At 36.2% G+C, this 15546-nt stretch overlaps 1 protein-coding gene and 1 long non-coding RNA gene across 10 annotated transcripts in view; one reads left to right on the top strand and one right to left on the bottom strand.

The window, feature by feature from the left end:
• LOC149136637 (uncharacterized) overlaps nucleotides 1-10540 on the bottom strand; it is an 86904-nt gene extending 76364 nt beyond the window's left edge. The window contains exons 1-2 of one of the 2 annotated variants that reach the window (XR_016241152.1): nucleotides 10410-10540; nucleotides 3573-3797 (exon numbers count right to left, since the gene is read on the bottom strand). This is a non-coding gene — a long non-coding RNA (uncharacterized LOC149136637). Of the gene's footprint in view, nucleotides 1-3572; nucleotides 3798-10405 lie in introns of both variants that reach the window. The other variant, XR_016241151.1, reaches the window with a different exon arrangement.
• The window catches only part of LOC106883361 (regulator of G protein signaling 7), a 325930-nt gene continuing 320485 nt past the window's right edge, over nucleotides 10102-15546 (top strand). For all 8 annotated transcript variants that reach the window (XR_016241150.1, XM_089349413.1, XM_052966213.2 and 5 more), the window contains exon 1: nucleotides 10102-12519. Coding sequence is in view for 7 of the 8 variants with exons in the window: in XM_089349413.1 (XP_089205539.1) it covers nucleotides 12403-12519 (117 nt within the window). In the remaining variant the exon portion in view is untranslated. The remainder of the gene's footprint in view (nucleotides 12520-15546) is intronic.

The raw sequence follows: 15546 nt of genomic DNA, 5'->3' as shown, positions 1-15546 counted from the left end.
AAATAAATGAAAAAATAAGTTACTCATCACTCCATTGATAAGCAATACTAAAGTATGAATGACAAACTGCTTCTCAGTCCATCAAGTTCATATTTACATTCAACAACACAACATTCAAGACCCATTTTCTTTGTAGAAACGTCCTGGCTGTGGGGAACCACATGGTTCCATGCTCAGTCCCATAGTATGGCATCTTGGGTAACTATCTTTTACTATAACCTTGGGCTGACAAAAGCCTCGTGAGTGGATTTGGTAGATGGAAACTGAAAGAAGCCTGTCAAACATACATATATATAAATATTCTATAATTATAAGCATAAATAGAATATTTGTATAATGTTACCCAAAAAGGTTATTTTAACGTACCAAACTACTTGGTAAAATTATTAATTGATTAATTAATTTTACCCTTTTATTACACACACACACACACACACACACATATATATAAAATAATCAAAAATACACATTGAGTACAGGACATCACTAGTGAGTGAAAAATACATAAACACACAGAGATAAGTGCAAGATATATAAATATATATATATATATATATATATATATCCAGTGTGTGTGTGTGTGTGTGTGTGTGTGTGTGTGTGTACCTTTGTGTCTGTGTTTGTCCCACCACTGCTTGACAACTAGCATTGGTGTGTTTATGTTCCTATAACTTAGCAGTTCAGAAAAAGAGACTGATAGAATAAGTACAAGGCCTTACAAAAGAATAATAAGTATGGGGGTCAATTTGTTCAACTAAAATTCTTCAAGGCAGTGCCTCAGCATGGCTGCGGTCTAATGACCAGAACAAATAAAAGATTAAAGATAAAAGATAATACTTGTATAAGTATGTCTTCCATTCACCACTTCGGAATGAATACACATCATCTGACACTGATGACAACACGATTCCACAGCACTCCATTTTCAGGTATAAAATAAATTCCAATATATATCACCATAAAGTAGAATCATGCTTCCACAAAATCTTAATATCAGCAACATGGATCAAATTGACAGATATAACTCCCCAGGTCTCTCTTGGGCGCTACTGGTAACATGTAACCCAGTACAACCTGTTGCATGGTTGGATCATCAGTGACTAGACTGGCAACCCCATCGAGCTTGCTTGGTGAGGAGGGTGATTGTTGGACACCCTGCGGGGCGAAAAATAGACCCGTCAAAGGGTGGAAGAACTACTATGTAGTCAACGGCCAATTCAACAAGTACCTTACCACGGTGAAGTGCTTGTGTGCTCTATTGACTCAGAGAGCTATGCTGAAGGGAGAGAAATCTTCAGGCAGGTCTTATCAGGCCAGACAGATCAAAGGGTAGGAGACAGACAAAACCTTAACAATAAATCGAAGCATCAGCAACAGGGTGTGGATTTAGTTATTGGCAGGACCTAACAGATCAGATTCCTGGCTTTGAACTAGCAGGATGTCATGTAGAGGATCTTGAATACAGGATGAGACCTTAATATACCTAATTAGATGGAAACTGTGGGACCACATGGAGCTGTGCCCTGTGACTCCTATAGTATGTGCAACTGAAACCCCTAAAAGGGGCGTCCTATGGGACAACCTAGATGAAGAGATGAGATTAACTCCCCAACATCTGTGTAGTAGAGCATCATCTTATGCTATACAGCATATTCAACAAGATCAGTTTCATCTTTCCTTCTCCCCACTCTCCTCCACTTCATCCTTACTGTCACCACCACTGCCGCCACTGCCGCCGCTGCCGCTACCGCCGCCGCTACCGCTGCCGCCACCGCCGCTGCCGCCGCCGCCACCGCCGCTGCCGCCGCCACCACCGCCGCTGCCGCCGCCGCCAATGCTGCCACTGTCACCACCACCACTGCATGCAATATCATTACCAACATTATGTCAGATAGTTCAGTATAACTTTCAACTAGACAGAGACATACTATATTTGAAACAATAGATTCAAGAGCCATTCCTTATCATTCAGTTGACTACCAATGTATCATAGGTCAACCTGACCAGGACTGATCTGTAATGACTCAGTAACATCAATTGGTAAATTTCTAATACTCTTTCTCAATTTCTCATAACGAACAAAATATAGACATATCAACACCCTAGAATGGTAAGACCGTTTTAGAAACCCTATTTCTCTTACTCATCGTTGTTTAGCATCCACTTTCTCATGCTTGCCTGGGTTAGATGAAATTTATTTAGGCAGATTTTCTATGACAGGATGCCCTTCATGTCATCAAGCGTCACTTCTTTCCAAGGAAGGTAATATTTTCCTGTTGTCAGATATGTTATTCATGGAAGACTAGAAATGAACATTGCCTGTATGATAGTGATGCTAATTTACAATCATTATATGTCAAAACAAGGCTACACACACATGCACACACACTTATGCATATACACACACACACTTATGCATACACGCACACATGCACACACACGCACATCATATATATACGAGGTGGTACTGAAAAGTTCCTGGCTTTAAGGGTATCATGGAGAGCCTGGCTGGAAGCCCAACCTTCTGAGTTCTTTTACAGGGCTTAGAAAAATTGAAGGACCACTGCAATAGGCATATGAATCTGAGAGGGGATTATATTGAATAAAATTATAATTAACTGATCCTCCTGTATTTTCTTTTGCCCAAAGCCAGGAACTTTTCAGCACCCCCTCATATAAACAATGAGCTTCTTTCAGTTTCTGTCTATCAAATTCACTTACAAAGTTTTGGTCAGTCCAGTACTATAGTAGAAGACACTTGCCCAGAGTGTTGTGTAGTGGGGTTGAATTTGAGACCACAAAGTTGGGAAGCAAGCTACTCACAGCTATGCTGGTGCCTCAAACCAAACTAATACAAAATGCTTTTATACATCAAACAACAGTAACTTCATAGATACACAAAATCCAAACTCTGTTCTTGGAGTTTGGAATGACCTCCAATGATTTTTGTCACTAATAGGCGCAGGAGTGACTGTGTGGTAAGTAGCTTGCTTACCAACCACATGGTACCGGGTTCAGTCCCACTACGTGGCACCTTGGGCAAGTGTCTTCTACTATAGCCTCGGGCCGACCAAAGCCTTGTGAGTGGATTTGGTAGACGGAAACTGAAAGAAGCCCATCGTATATATGTATATATATATATGTGTGTGTGTGTTTGTGTGTCTGTGTTTGTCCTCCTAGCATTGCTTGACAACCGATGCTGGTGTGTTTATGTCCCTGTCACTTAGTGGTTCGGCAAAAAGAGACCGATAGAATAAGTACTAGGCTTACAAAGAATAAGTCCCGGGGTCGATTTGCTCGACTAAAGGCGGTGCTCCAGCATGGCCGCAGTCAAATGACTGAAACAAGTAAAAGAGTAAAAGAGTAAAAGAGTAATACAACAGACAGCAAATTACCTGAGCTGTTAGAGAATTGGATAGAATGCTTTGCAGTATTTGTACTGATACCCAGTGCTCTGAGTTCAAATCTCATCAAGGTCAAATTTACCTTTCATCTTTTAAGATTTGATGAAAAAGAATCAATTCAGGCCAGTATATTACCAGAACTGTAAAAACATCAGATTGGATACTTACAGCGTTTGTAACAATTCTTTGCATTCTGTATTCAAATCCTACTGTGACCTAATTGTGTGATAGACTTAATATCACATCTAGTTTAGTACTACTACCTGACACGTCCAGTGTCTTAGTGGAGTTTACTCTCTTGTTAGTATTTGGGCTAGATCTCTGCTTTGTGGCCATCAACCTTCTAAGTATTCTTGAAGATCCTGTGAATGGTCATTGACGCTGCCTTCTGTCCTGAGTAAAAAATAGAAAGAAAACCCCATTAGAATTTTTCTACCACAATATTAGTATGTTAATTGTAAAATAGATGCAATATATTTCATTTTCCACACTGAAGTAATTCAGCCAATCACCAGATGACAGATCATACAATCTGGTTCCTGAACAGACCGAACTACACAGCCTAGTGGAAGGGAAGAGAAATACAGTAAGCTGCTACTAAATGTTGAATTTACAAGATTTTTTTTGTTTTTGTTATAGGGCAGTCAGTTCATGCAGAGTTGGTGGAGATTATTCAGAAACAACAACAACTTGTACTACAAAGACATAGGCAAAAACAGATTGAATTTTCAGTTTTGTTGAATTGGTTTCAGTTTTGATGGGGAAAAATCATTTCAATAGTATGAGTCTTTCAAAGGTGGTGAACTGGTGGAAGTGCTAGTATGCCAGGTAAAATGCTTCATGGCATTTTGTCTGTCTTTACCTTCTGAGTTCAAACTCTGCCAAGGTCGACTTTGTCTTTCATCCTTTGTGGGGCTGATAGAAATAAGTACCAGTTGAGTATTAGGGTTGATATAATTGACTTAACCCTCCATCCCACAAGAAATTGCTGACCTTGAACCAGCATTATGAGTCTTCAACATTGGATGTTATTACTAAAACTTTAATCTTGATCATCTTTGTAGTTATACTAAAATAGAATACAGCTGTAGCGTGAAAAGATCCATTTTTGCAAATGATACTACTGTGCACTCATTAACAGTACATTGAATGCAACAGTTATGTTCAAATGAAGAGAGAGTGTTTTATAGTTCAAAACATCTTTCTTTACAATTGAAGCCATACAGTGCATTTTAAATTTGAGATTGCTTTATCTCTTGTGTGGAATTATACTTGATATGGCTTGTTGGCTGTTTTCAATCTAATGCATCATAATCAATGTGCTGCTGGGTAAACTGCTCCAAAGCATAATACAGCTAGTATATAACAACCTTAACAATATGTACTTTCTGCAAGTACATATATATCATTTCATTCTTTTATTTGTTTCAGTCATTGGACTGCAGTTAAGTGGAGACACTGCTCTGGAGGATTTAGTTATTCAGATTTTTACCCTCCGGGCTCATTTACAAGTCTGGTACTTATTCTATCAGTCTCTTATCACTGAACTGCTGAGTTACAGGGATATAAATGAAGTAGCATGGATTGTCTAGCAATGGGAAGTAGACACAAAGATGTTTGCACACACACACACACACACACACACACACACACACACACACGAACACACACATGCTCACACGCGTGCATATGTGTGCACACACACATGCATGTGTACATATATACAATAGGCTTGAACACAGTCTCTGTCAACCAAATTCACTCACAAGCTAATAATTTGCACAGGGCTATAGTAGAAGATTCTTGTCCAAAATGATGTGGATTTTGAGACTGAACCCACAAGCATATAGTTTTGGGACTGAATCCAAAACCACTTGGTTATGAAGTAAATATTTTGACCACACCACTATGTCTGACACTATGTTGGCACTCCGTCGCTTACGACGACAAGGGTTTCAGTTGATCCGATCAACAGAACAGCCTGCTGGTGAAATTAACGTGCAAGTGGCTGAGCACTCCACAGGCACGTGTACCCTTAACGTAGTTCTCGGGGATATTCAGCATGATACAAAGTGTGACAAGGCTGGCCCTTTGAATTACAGGCACAACAGAAACAAGAAGTAAGAGTGAGAGAAAGTTGTGGTGAAAGAGTACAGCAGGGGTCGCCACAATTTCCTGCTGGAGCCACGTGGAGCTTTAGGTGTTTTTATTCAATAAACACTCACAACGCCTGGGCTGGGAATCGAAACCGCAATCCTATGACCGTGAGTCCACTGCCCTATCTACTGGGCCATTGCACCTCCACCTCTGACACTATGAAACATGGTCTAATATAAATGTTTCTATAGGATGAAAATGGACCTCTGACTGTTAAAGGATGATATAAAATACATATTTTAAAATCATGCTGGATGGAAATGCATAACCCTTTCAGTCTATTCTAGCTTGAAGAGACAAGAGAAAACTGTGTGAATTTTGGAATTTTTCTTTTGTTTTTTTGTGGCTTAGTCAGAGGTAGGAAGGTAATACCTGCAATTTTTTGTAGGCCTCAAAGTTTAGTGAGAGAAAAAGTGTTGGGTGTTGGTATTAAGTAGGGGAATGGAACCGGACTCGCATGAAATGCTATTCCTCAATTACAGGATTGCTGCAAAAATAAAAGATGTACAAGATAGGGAATTTTACAATGTCCTTTAGTTAATGGATCAAGTTAAAGAAATAGTTATAGGCAGTGAAGAAGTGTCTCTGGGTACTCTGAAGATTACAAGAAGATGACTATAAAAGAAGTAATCTAGAGGATTGGATAAGGTGAAGTCTTCAACTTTGAATTAGATGAAACTCTTTAACATTAGAAGCAACAGTTTTTCTATCTCTAAATACATAAACATGATAGTTTTACAAGAACCCCCTTTCATATGAATTGTTTCATTGATAAACTATACATGTCTGTCACTCACAGCTGACCATCTTGGCAATTTGTTACTTTCATTTCATGGTTACCTTGCAGTAGTCAAATCAACTACTTCAGGTGCATCCAATGTTATTCTGAATTCAAGTACAGTCTGATGTATTAAATGTTGCATGCATAAAATCATTATTGAATTATTGTTATATTTCAGGATGGTCATTTTTTTCTTTTTTTTTGGCCAAATAACTGCATGCCCTATATATTTATTCTTCACGTCTTTGTCATTGTTTTTATTTTATCTCATATCCATTGTTTGGAAATATTTTGTCACACACCTGTGACCTCTTCAGCGACCCTTTCCATCCCAAGGACAGTCATCTATTCCATTTAGAGTTGCAAAATTTAACAACTGCATGCAGTTCTTCCCTGTCTATGTAACTCTATTTCTCACTAAACTCTACAATGATACCTTCAATTATTTCCTTAGCTTGAGCCATTAACTTAAGGACCTTGTAAAATTCCCTATCTTGTATATCTCCTGTTATCTTTGCAGCAATCCTATAATTGAAGAAAGCATTTTATTTGAGACTGAATTGATTCTCCTGTTTAACACCATCACTTGACCCTTGGGTTAATTTTTTGAAGTCCTACATGTCCAAGTGTTTGAACAAGATCTCCATTCCAAGAACACTTCAGTATCTAGATGCACTGATTCCTATTGCACAAATCCATGAATCAGAGTTTCTTTCTCCTTTTCTTTCATTAATCTTTCCTTCTCCTTTTCTAACTAATCTTTTCTTTTCATTTTCCATCTGGGGTAGCCATATATCTATTCTACAGTAAGGCAACTGTCCCTGTCCCTTTGTCATAAAGTAACATCTCATTGCCTTGCATAAAGCCACAGCCCTCAATACTACATGAGGTACTTGGTGACCTCATTAGTGCTGGTGCCACATGGAAAGCACCCTATATATTGTGAAGTGGTTGCTGTTAGGAAGGGTATCTGGACATAGAAGCCATGTCAAAGCTGACATTGGAACTTGATGCAGTTCTCTGGCTTGTTAAACGGTTCAGCTGATGCTAGCATGAAAAATGGATGTAAAACAATGATGATGATGACTATTATTATTATTATGATACCAAGTAAAAATGCAAATGAATAAGATCCAATGGTTGGAGAATATTGCTGTGCTGAAAAAATTAGATCAGCAGCTGCAAAAGGTGCCATCAGTGTATTACCTCCCAATATAATGTGATGTTGCTGAAACAATATACAATGTCATACAAAAAAGATTGTACTGAGACAAATGTAACGAATCTCTCTGTTAAATCAACATGAAGAATATTTGTGGAATATTCTTATCAAAAAATTTACAGGCCAAATATCATTGTTTAGGACAGACAAATAAAAAGTAGGACCAATAAAATATGTCGGAGAGTATGTCCCATAGAATATGTTCCAGAGATATGTCTAGAGATCAGCTGCTCTACTGATGTGGATACCTCTTTGAAAATCAAAGAGAAAGAAGATAACTACAGACAACTGCTTTGAAATCTTCAGCTTCTGCATCCGGATTATAAATTCACATTTGTACCAATAATAATTGGTACACTTGGTTTCATGAGTAAATGCCTAAGTGACAATCAAGAAAAGATAGGCTTTTCAGTCAAAGAAATCAATTAGCTAATATGCACATTACAAATGCAGTTTGTAAGAGAAACGATAAAAATATGCAAGACTTTTCTCAAGTTCAAAATGTGACATTGTTTTTCTTATCTACATTCCACTGATGAAGCTTTGTATCTTTGTTAGATACAGCTCCTTTCTTACAGGAAGACAATAAATAATTAAAAATAGAACTGCACACACACACACACACACACACACGCACACACACACACGCACACACTTGCATACAGGCAAACAAACAGGGAAGGTTAAATATATATTAGTTTATTGAAGATATTGATTGATATGTAACATCAGAAACACCAGTGAAAAATTTGACGTATAGGTTGATTTGCAAGTAAAAAGTGAAGAAAAAATTGAAAATATTGAATATTATGAAGGTGATACAAGGAAGACTTAGCGCATGTGGAGAAAAGTGAAATTGCAAACAGTCAACACATGTCTGCATGAAGACGATGATGACCATGATGATGATATGAACAATAAAACGATTTTTAACGGGAAAACTTTTACTAAATGTATTAAAAAATTTTTTTTCTGTTTTCTTGAACTACTAAGATATTTTTCATACCCAACTATTCACAAATAATATATTTCTATAATAAATGAAAAATGTTACTAAATAACAATATACATGCGCTATTTAGAAAAATGAAAAAAATCTCAATTATATAAAATAATTCATTTCAAAAAGAGAAAACGGAAAGAAAAATAAGTTGACCGTTCCCAAAGAAAAAAATTCTTTTTCATTTCAATAAAATTTCCTTAAAATGTTTCTATATAAAGCAACATATTTCTTAATGTCTAGACCAATGTTTTTCAACCGGGATGCTGCTGCCAGCGCCTGGAGGTGTCACAAGATGGTCAGATTTAGTACATTAACCACTAATAGTAGTAACAATAATAATTCATAATAGTAATAATAAAATGAAGCTTTGACACATGAAAGAATTTTATTTCTAAAATAATCCGAAAAGACTGCAGTAAAAAAAAAAACAATTATAATTAAGGATTTGATATATATGACTTTGGGTTTTCGTCATTGAAAATTAGATAGAATAACATTAGTTGCGATTATATAAGTTACTACAGCTGGTGACAAGAAATGTCAGTCAAGTTGTTGTAATCAAGTAGTCTACCGTTTGTTGTGGTAGTAGTATCATTGACAGCCACTGTGTGGCACTAGTACCTTAAAACAGCCAATCAAAATCTTTTATTTAGGACGGCGCTAATATTATTCAATATGGTCGATTGTCATTTACTGCTAAATGACACCAGGAACGTATTTATATAGTAATTATTTCCTAATTGAGCAGTTTTTACCTGACATGTGGTGTTGTCAGACAACGACTCTCTACTACACTGATACAAATATTAACGAATGTTGTCAACCGGTGTTTTATTAAATACTTCCCTTGATATGAATTCCATTTAAATGCATGCGACAATCCCCCTTTGAAAAAAAAAAATGATCAGATGACAGTTCACATGAATTTTTGGATAATAAAAAAACATATATATTAAAGATTTATAGAATAAGGTGACCAAATCGATAGGTCATTAATCCATTTATATTATTTAACTGTTAGCGTTGTATTACGCATCTTCCACTTTTTAGATGGCAAAGTTCTAGGAGAGACGTGGCTGCGTTAATGGATTTGTTTTTGACAAATTATAATTTAGAAATTCTAGGTAAAAATCATAAAACAAAATAACTTCAACTAAATTCACAACTCTTCCCATTCCACGTTTGTATCATTTTATAAAGAAAAAAAAAGAACCAACTCCAATTCAGTTTTATTCCTGCTACTGAGATGAAAATTAGAAAACAAAGGTTATGTTTATAAAACTACGATTGTTTAAATCCACTTTCAAATCCCTATACAAACTAAAATCATTCCAAAATCAATATATTTAAATCTAACTTTTGATTACATATATGTAAATATAACATTTCAGAATATATTTGTATATCGATCATTAACAAGTGTGCAGGTGCGTTTTCCATCTGCACTCTTCGACTGTAGACTTGGACATTTCCGAGCATTGCTGCATAAAGAAATAAGCTTCTGATTTCCAAATATGTGCGTGCATACGTGCACGCACAGTGTGGACGCACGTATGTGTATGCATGTGTATAGAAGCGTGCAGACATGCAACCTCTTGCATACGGACAAGCGCGTGTTCAACCAGACACAGCACGTGTTTACTGGGGCAGACAAAATTAGTAAATAACAAAGAATAAAAACAAATCGTTCAGTTAAGGGAAGGTGATTTATTCGGATAATATTTTATGAAAATTAAGCTCTTTCAGATAAGAGAAAATCCGGGCGATGTAGATTTCGTAAATGGAAATATTCTTTGTGATTTGACACAATCAAGACATTAAATGTTCAGGTAGCTCACCTACATTATAACACATCTTAAAATATCAACTGCCAGGTTATCGAGACAGGAAATTTCGTTCATTTCTCCATTTAGGAAGCTGTACTTTACATCTGTCATCATTTAGAATCAGCTATTCAGAATTCCAAAACGTGCAACAGTCGGGCTTATCAGTACCAATCGCTTGAAATTTATATTTTGACCGTCTTCACCATTTATTTATTTTTTATTTGGTCTGGTTAAGAGGTAAAACGGGCATCAGTCGGTCTGTCATTCATTTACTTCGAAGAAGCATCAGCTTGCTGAATATTGTAGACTAGTAGAGCGAGAGTGAAAGAAAAAGAGATGGAGAGAGGGGAAAAGAGAAAAACACGGAAAGAGAGGAAGAAGAAATTACGCTTGTAAAGCAGGCACTGCAATGCTATCCTGTTAGTCTTTTTGTTTTCCTTCTGCTCACAGGTTTTCTGACTGGCTTCGCTGTTGTCTTCCGTGTTATTTGTTAGTGATGATGATAATGATGCTGGCACTGCAGAGGAATTAGTGACCAACAGCGACACACAGCACAGCGGCTGCTCTTTGGATCACCGTAAAGAATGAAATAACCAGGAGCTGTCTCTAACTCGCTGTTTATATGTAAAAAAATACCCAAACAAATCGTTAAACAGTTTCCATTCCATATTCACTACTGCTATTTATCAATCTATTTAACTAACAGTTTCTCCTGACTCGCTGTAGCGTTAGTAATAGGTGTGTTTCGACATAAAACTCCTCTAAGCTGTCTCTCACATCCTCCCATTCCTCTTTCCCTTTCCGTCTCTCTCTTTCTCTCCATCTCTATCCGAGAATTTTCTCTTTTTTATGTTACTTTCTTCTTCATCTAGACTCTGTTTACCATTAGTGGTTTGTACTAACCCGACCATACAGACATCAAGCTGGAAATGTGTTATTTCTTCCATCAATGATAGCAAGCTTTTATCTAAAATTCCAAAATACGCACTGAATACCCTCGATTTCTACAAAACAAATGGGCTTCATTCGTTGTCAGACGAAAATATTCACTCAACGCTCATTAGAATGCTGTACATATACAAATGAAGGTTGCATTAACGAAAAATATCGAGCATTCAATCAGTCATTTTTCTATTCCGCTAAAGGTGTTTATTTTTAAATCGAACAGTTTCCAAATGGAATGATTTATCCGAAAGGTATTCACCCTTTCAACACATCCAACATTTCAGCAGTATTAATTATCTTTACCTCATTATACACCTTGATGCTTTCTCCATCTTTCTTTTAAATCTATATCAACAACCACACACACGCACCAATATAGACATACGCTTGCATTGGAGCATTTCGTGCAATATATGCATATATACAACCTAAGAAATCGTTATAGACGACGTATGTATATAGATATAAATTTGTACATGTATCACAATATATGTCTACCAGGTAGACGTATGCCTGTACAGGCACATACCACAACACCTCATTCGAAGTTAAAACGGAACCTGCACTCCTAGGTTTTTTAAAAATTATTTAAACAAAAAGGTGAAAAGAAATAAAACAAAAAAAGTAATAATCAAACTAAAAACAAGTGGCTAATAAATTAGAAAGATATACAGCCGTCGTTAAGCTCGCTCAGGGAGTGTACGTAATATAATTGTACATACATATATACATCGATATATATATATATAATTTTAATATCGATATCTACCTATAACTTCATGACATAATTATAATTGCAATCTAGCCTGCTGTGTTCCAATATTTTCTGCTCTAGTGTCATTCATTTACACCCAAATAGACAACATTCGTTATGTTAGCGCTTATGGCACCAGTTGTCGCCTTGCAGAGGCCACTTACTTGGGTATCTTAAGAAAAAAACAGAGAAGTAAAGAATAAGGAGGACTGTCATTATATAGGAAGATAACTGCAAAGCAAAAATTATTCTCCAAAAATCATTCAGCCTGGCGTCGTCTGGAGAGAGCGCTGCTTTAAAGGAAGAAAATATGTCCCACCGTTACAGTAAAAGGACAGAATCTTTACCCAATACCCTGTCAGGGGCCATGTTTGGAAATGGGCAACATTCGCAAGAGGAAAATCCTAATTATCTTGTTTACAAAAAGGTAAGGTTACGTCTATTCTATTACTCCTTCTTAAAAGAAACATTGAGGAAGTACGGGGCGGCTGATCAGGGACAGAAAGAGAAAGTGAAAGTTTGAAAAGTAACAAAGGCTGCATGGTGGTAGTACCGTGCACATTTTCCATTCTTATGTCTAAGACTTTCTCTCCGAAATTCCTCGTTCTATAATTCCCCCGCCTCATATATAAATGTATAGTGCAGAGTTGTATTTATGCATTCAGGCATGTTGCAAGCTCATTTTCAAGGTTTTTCTGCAGGACTTACAGTATTATAAGCGACTCCATTCCACTTGTTGTGAGGAATGAAGATCTTTATAAGAGAAATTTTAGTTATTGCATGTTTATGTCATTTATTTCCTCTAGTGCTTTGTTATCTATTTGCTATACATCGAAGAAATGGAATAATGAAGAATTTATTAGAAAGCATACCTTATTGGGGAGGAAAAAAATGGAATGAAAGAAATGAGTTTGATTTATCTGAATTATTTAGCGTGCTTTTTTCCCCCTCAATTAATATTCATTTATTTATTCGTCTTCGTGTACGGTATCCCTTCTCTCTATCTTTTCCTTTGAGTATCATTAGCTACAGATTTATTCACACGATGACACTCAGATTTTATTATTTGTACATTCATATATTTTGAGGTGTCTATAACTGTATTACTGTTCGGAAGAATTGTGTATGTTTTTGATCTTAAATTCAGAGTCAAATACATACATACATACACAGATACACTCATACATACATATAGATAGATATACATATGTCTGTATAAGAATGTATAATGGTATGTAAATAATACATTGGTATATGTTCATATACATAATATTCTCACTCCCTCCCTCTCTTCTCTCTCTCTCTCTCTCTCTCTCTCTGTATATATATATATATATATATATATATATATAAAGGATAAGAGGGTGAGATTGATATACTGAGAGACAGAGATATTGTGTATGTACAATCTACGTATGAATCTCTGTTTGTGTGTATGTGTGTTTGTATATGTGTATATATATATATATATATATATATATATATGGGAATATCTAAAAGTATCTCTCTGTGCATGTATTGTTATACGCATACTTATATATATATATATATATATATATATATATATATATATATATAAACAAATATACTCACACACACATATGTGTGTGTGTGAGTGTGAATATATATATATATATATATATATATATATATAAACGTATATAAATATGTATATATATCTATATGTCCATTGTGTGAGTACTGATATATATGATATATATATATATATATATATTGGATATGTGTGTATATATATATGAATAGGATGTATATTATATATTTTATATTTTATATATATATACATGTGCGTGCACGTGTATAAATATATATACACACATGTATATATTATATAAGTATGTAGGTATGATATATGTATATACAGCTTATATATGTAGATATATATATATATATATATATATATATATATATATATATATATATATATATATATGTATATATATATATATATGTATATATATGTGTGAGTGTATGTGTGTGTGTATGAATGTATGTTTGTCTGTATATCTGTATGTATGTATATGAGTGAAATAAACCTTAGAGTTGCTTTGACCCTCACAGAAACTGCAGGAGCTGCTTAGAGTTTCTGCAAGCTCTTCTAAAACCACTGCAATCTTGAAAATCATTTCATATCACCAGGAGGTATCTCGGGGTCACAAACATTTTGCCCCTTAGTCTGTACTCTTTACACGAGTTGGGCAGTGAAGACAGAAAATAATCTTCACCTGAAGAATGGTTCCACCTGCGGTCTCTTATCAACTGTAGCTACATTGATCTTATTTCAGCTGCTGTGCTTGCCTCCCTGGTGGCTTTTTTCAGCTGTCTGGGTTTCAGACCTCTCTTCTGCAGGAACTATTACACCAATGCACAAGGAAAAATGAGACTGCATGCCATCCTTGCGAAGGGCCTCACTGCCCAAGTTGTGGTATTTTTTTTTTTTATCTGATGGGAAATATCGAGTTGGTCCTACCAGGGCACTGTGAATTAAAACCAAGATTATTGCATTTGTACTTCTGGAGAAAAAAAACATGTCTACTTAGAGTGATGTTACCTCTACCTCCTTTGAGAAGATGAATCTACGGTTCATGTCTATGTGCATCTCTTGGTTTGAGGCTGAATGCAAAATAGAAAACTGGTTCCCTGCTATAGTTTTCATCTTGGGAGTTTTGTTGTCTTCTCTTAGGAATCTGATAAAACTTTGGTGGTGCTGGCTAGTGTTAGTTAGCATTCATTCTTTGCAGATGACACATACCTAAATATATATCATATATAATATCAATTTCACATATATATATACATATATTTGTCTCACCCATGCCAGCATGGAAGGCAGACGTTAAATGATAATAATAATGATGGGCACCCATGCCAACCTCTCCTTCATTGGACACTAAACTCGGCTTGTGAAGACCTGTTGGGGGCAACTGGAATTGAAATCGTGATGGCACCTGTACCAGTGGAGCGCTAAGAGCACTGTCCGAGCGTGATCATTGCCAGAGCAGCTGTCTGGCTTCCATGGCAGTGGCATGTAAATAGCACCATTTGAGTGTGATCATTATCAGCATCACCTTACTGGCACTTGTGACAATGGCACTTGAAAAAGCATTCGAGCGAGGTCGTTGCCAGTGCCGCTGGACTGGCTCCTGTGCAGGTGGCACATAAAATATACCATTTTGAGTGTGGCCGTTGCCAGTACCGCAGTATATTGGATATATATTATCCCTTAGTGGGTTGAATTCTCCATCCCTAACTCTCTTGGATTATATATATATGGGAGAATTTACGAAAAAAACAAGAGACGAAGACAGGTGGTGTAAACAAATGGATGTATTAGTTTAGCGCTCAGGAATAGAGAAAGTCTTTGACATTTCGAGCCTACGCTCTTCAACTGAAAGGAACACAGAAAGAAACAAGGAGAAAAAATATATAAATGTAG

The sequence above is a fragment of the Octopus bimaculoides genome, chromosome 3, assembly GCF_046866305.1.
Source record: "Octopus bimaculoides isolate indiv1 chromosome 3, ASM4686630v1, whole genome shotgun sequence".
NCBI lineage: Eukaryota > Metazoa > Mollusca > Cephalopoda > Octopoda > Octopodidae > Octopus > Octopus bimaculoides.
Note: the sequence above shows the minus strand (reverse complement) of the source record. Positions and strands in the feature narration are given on the sequence as shown.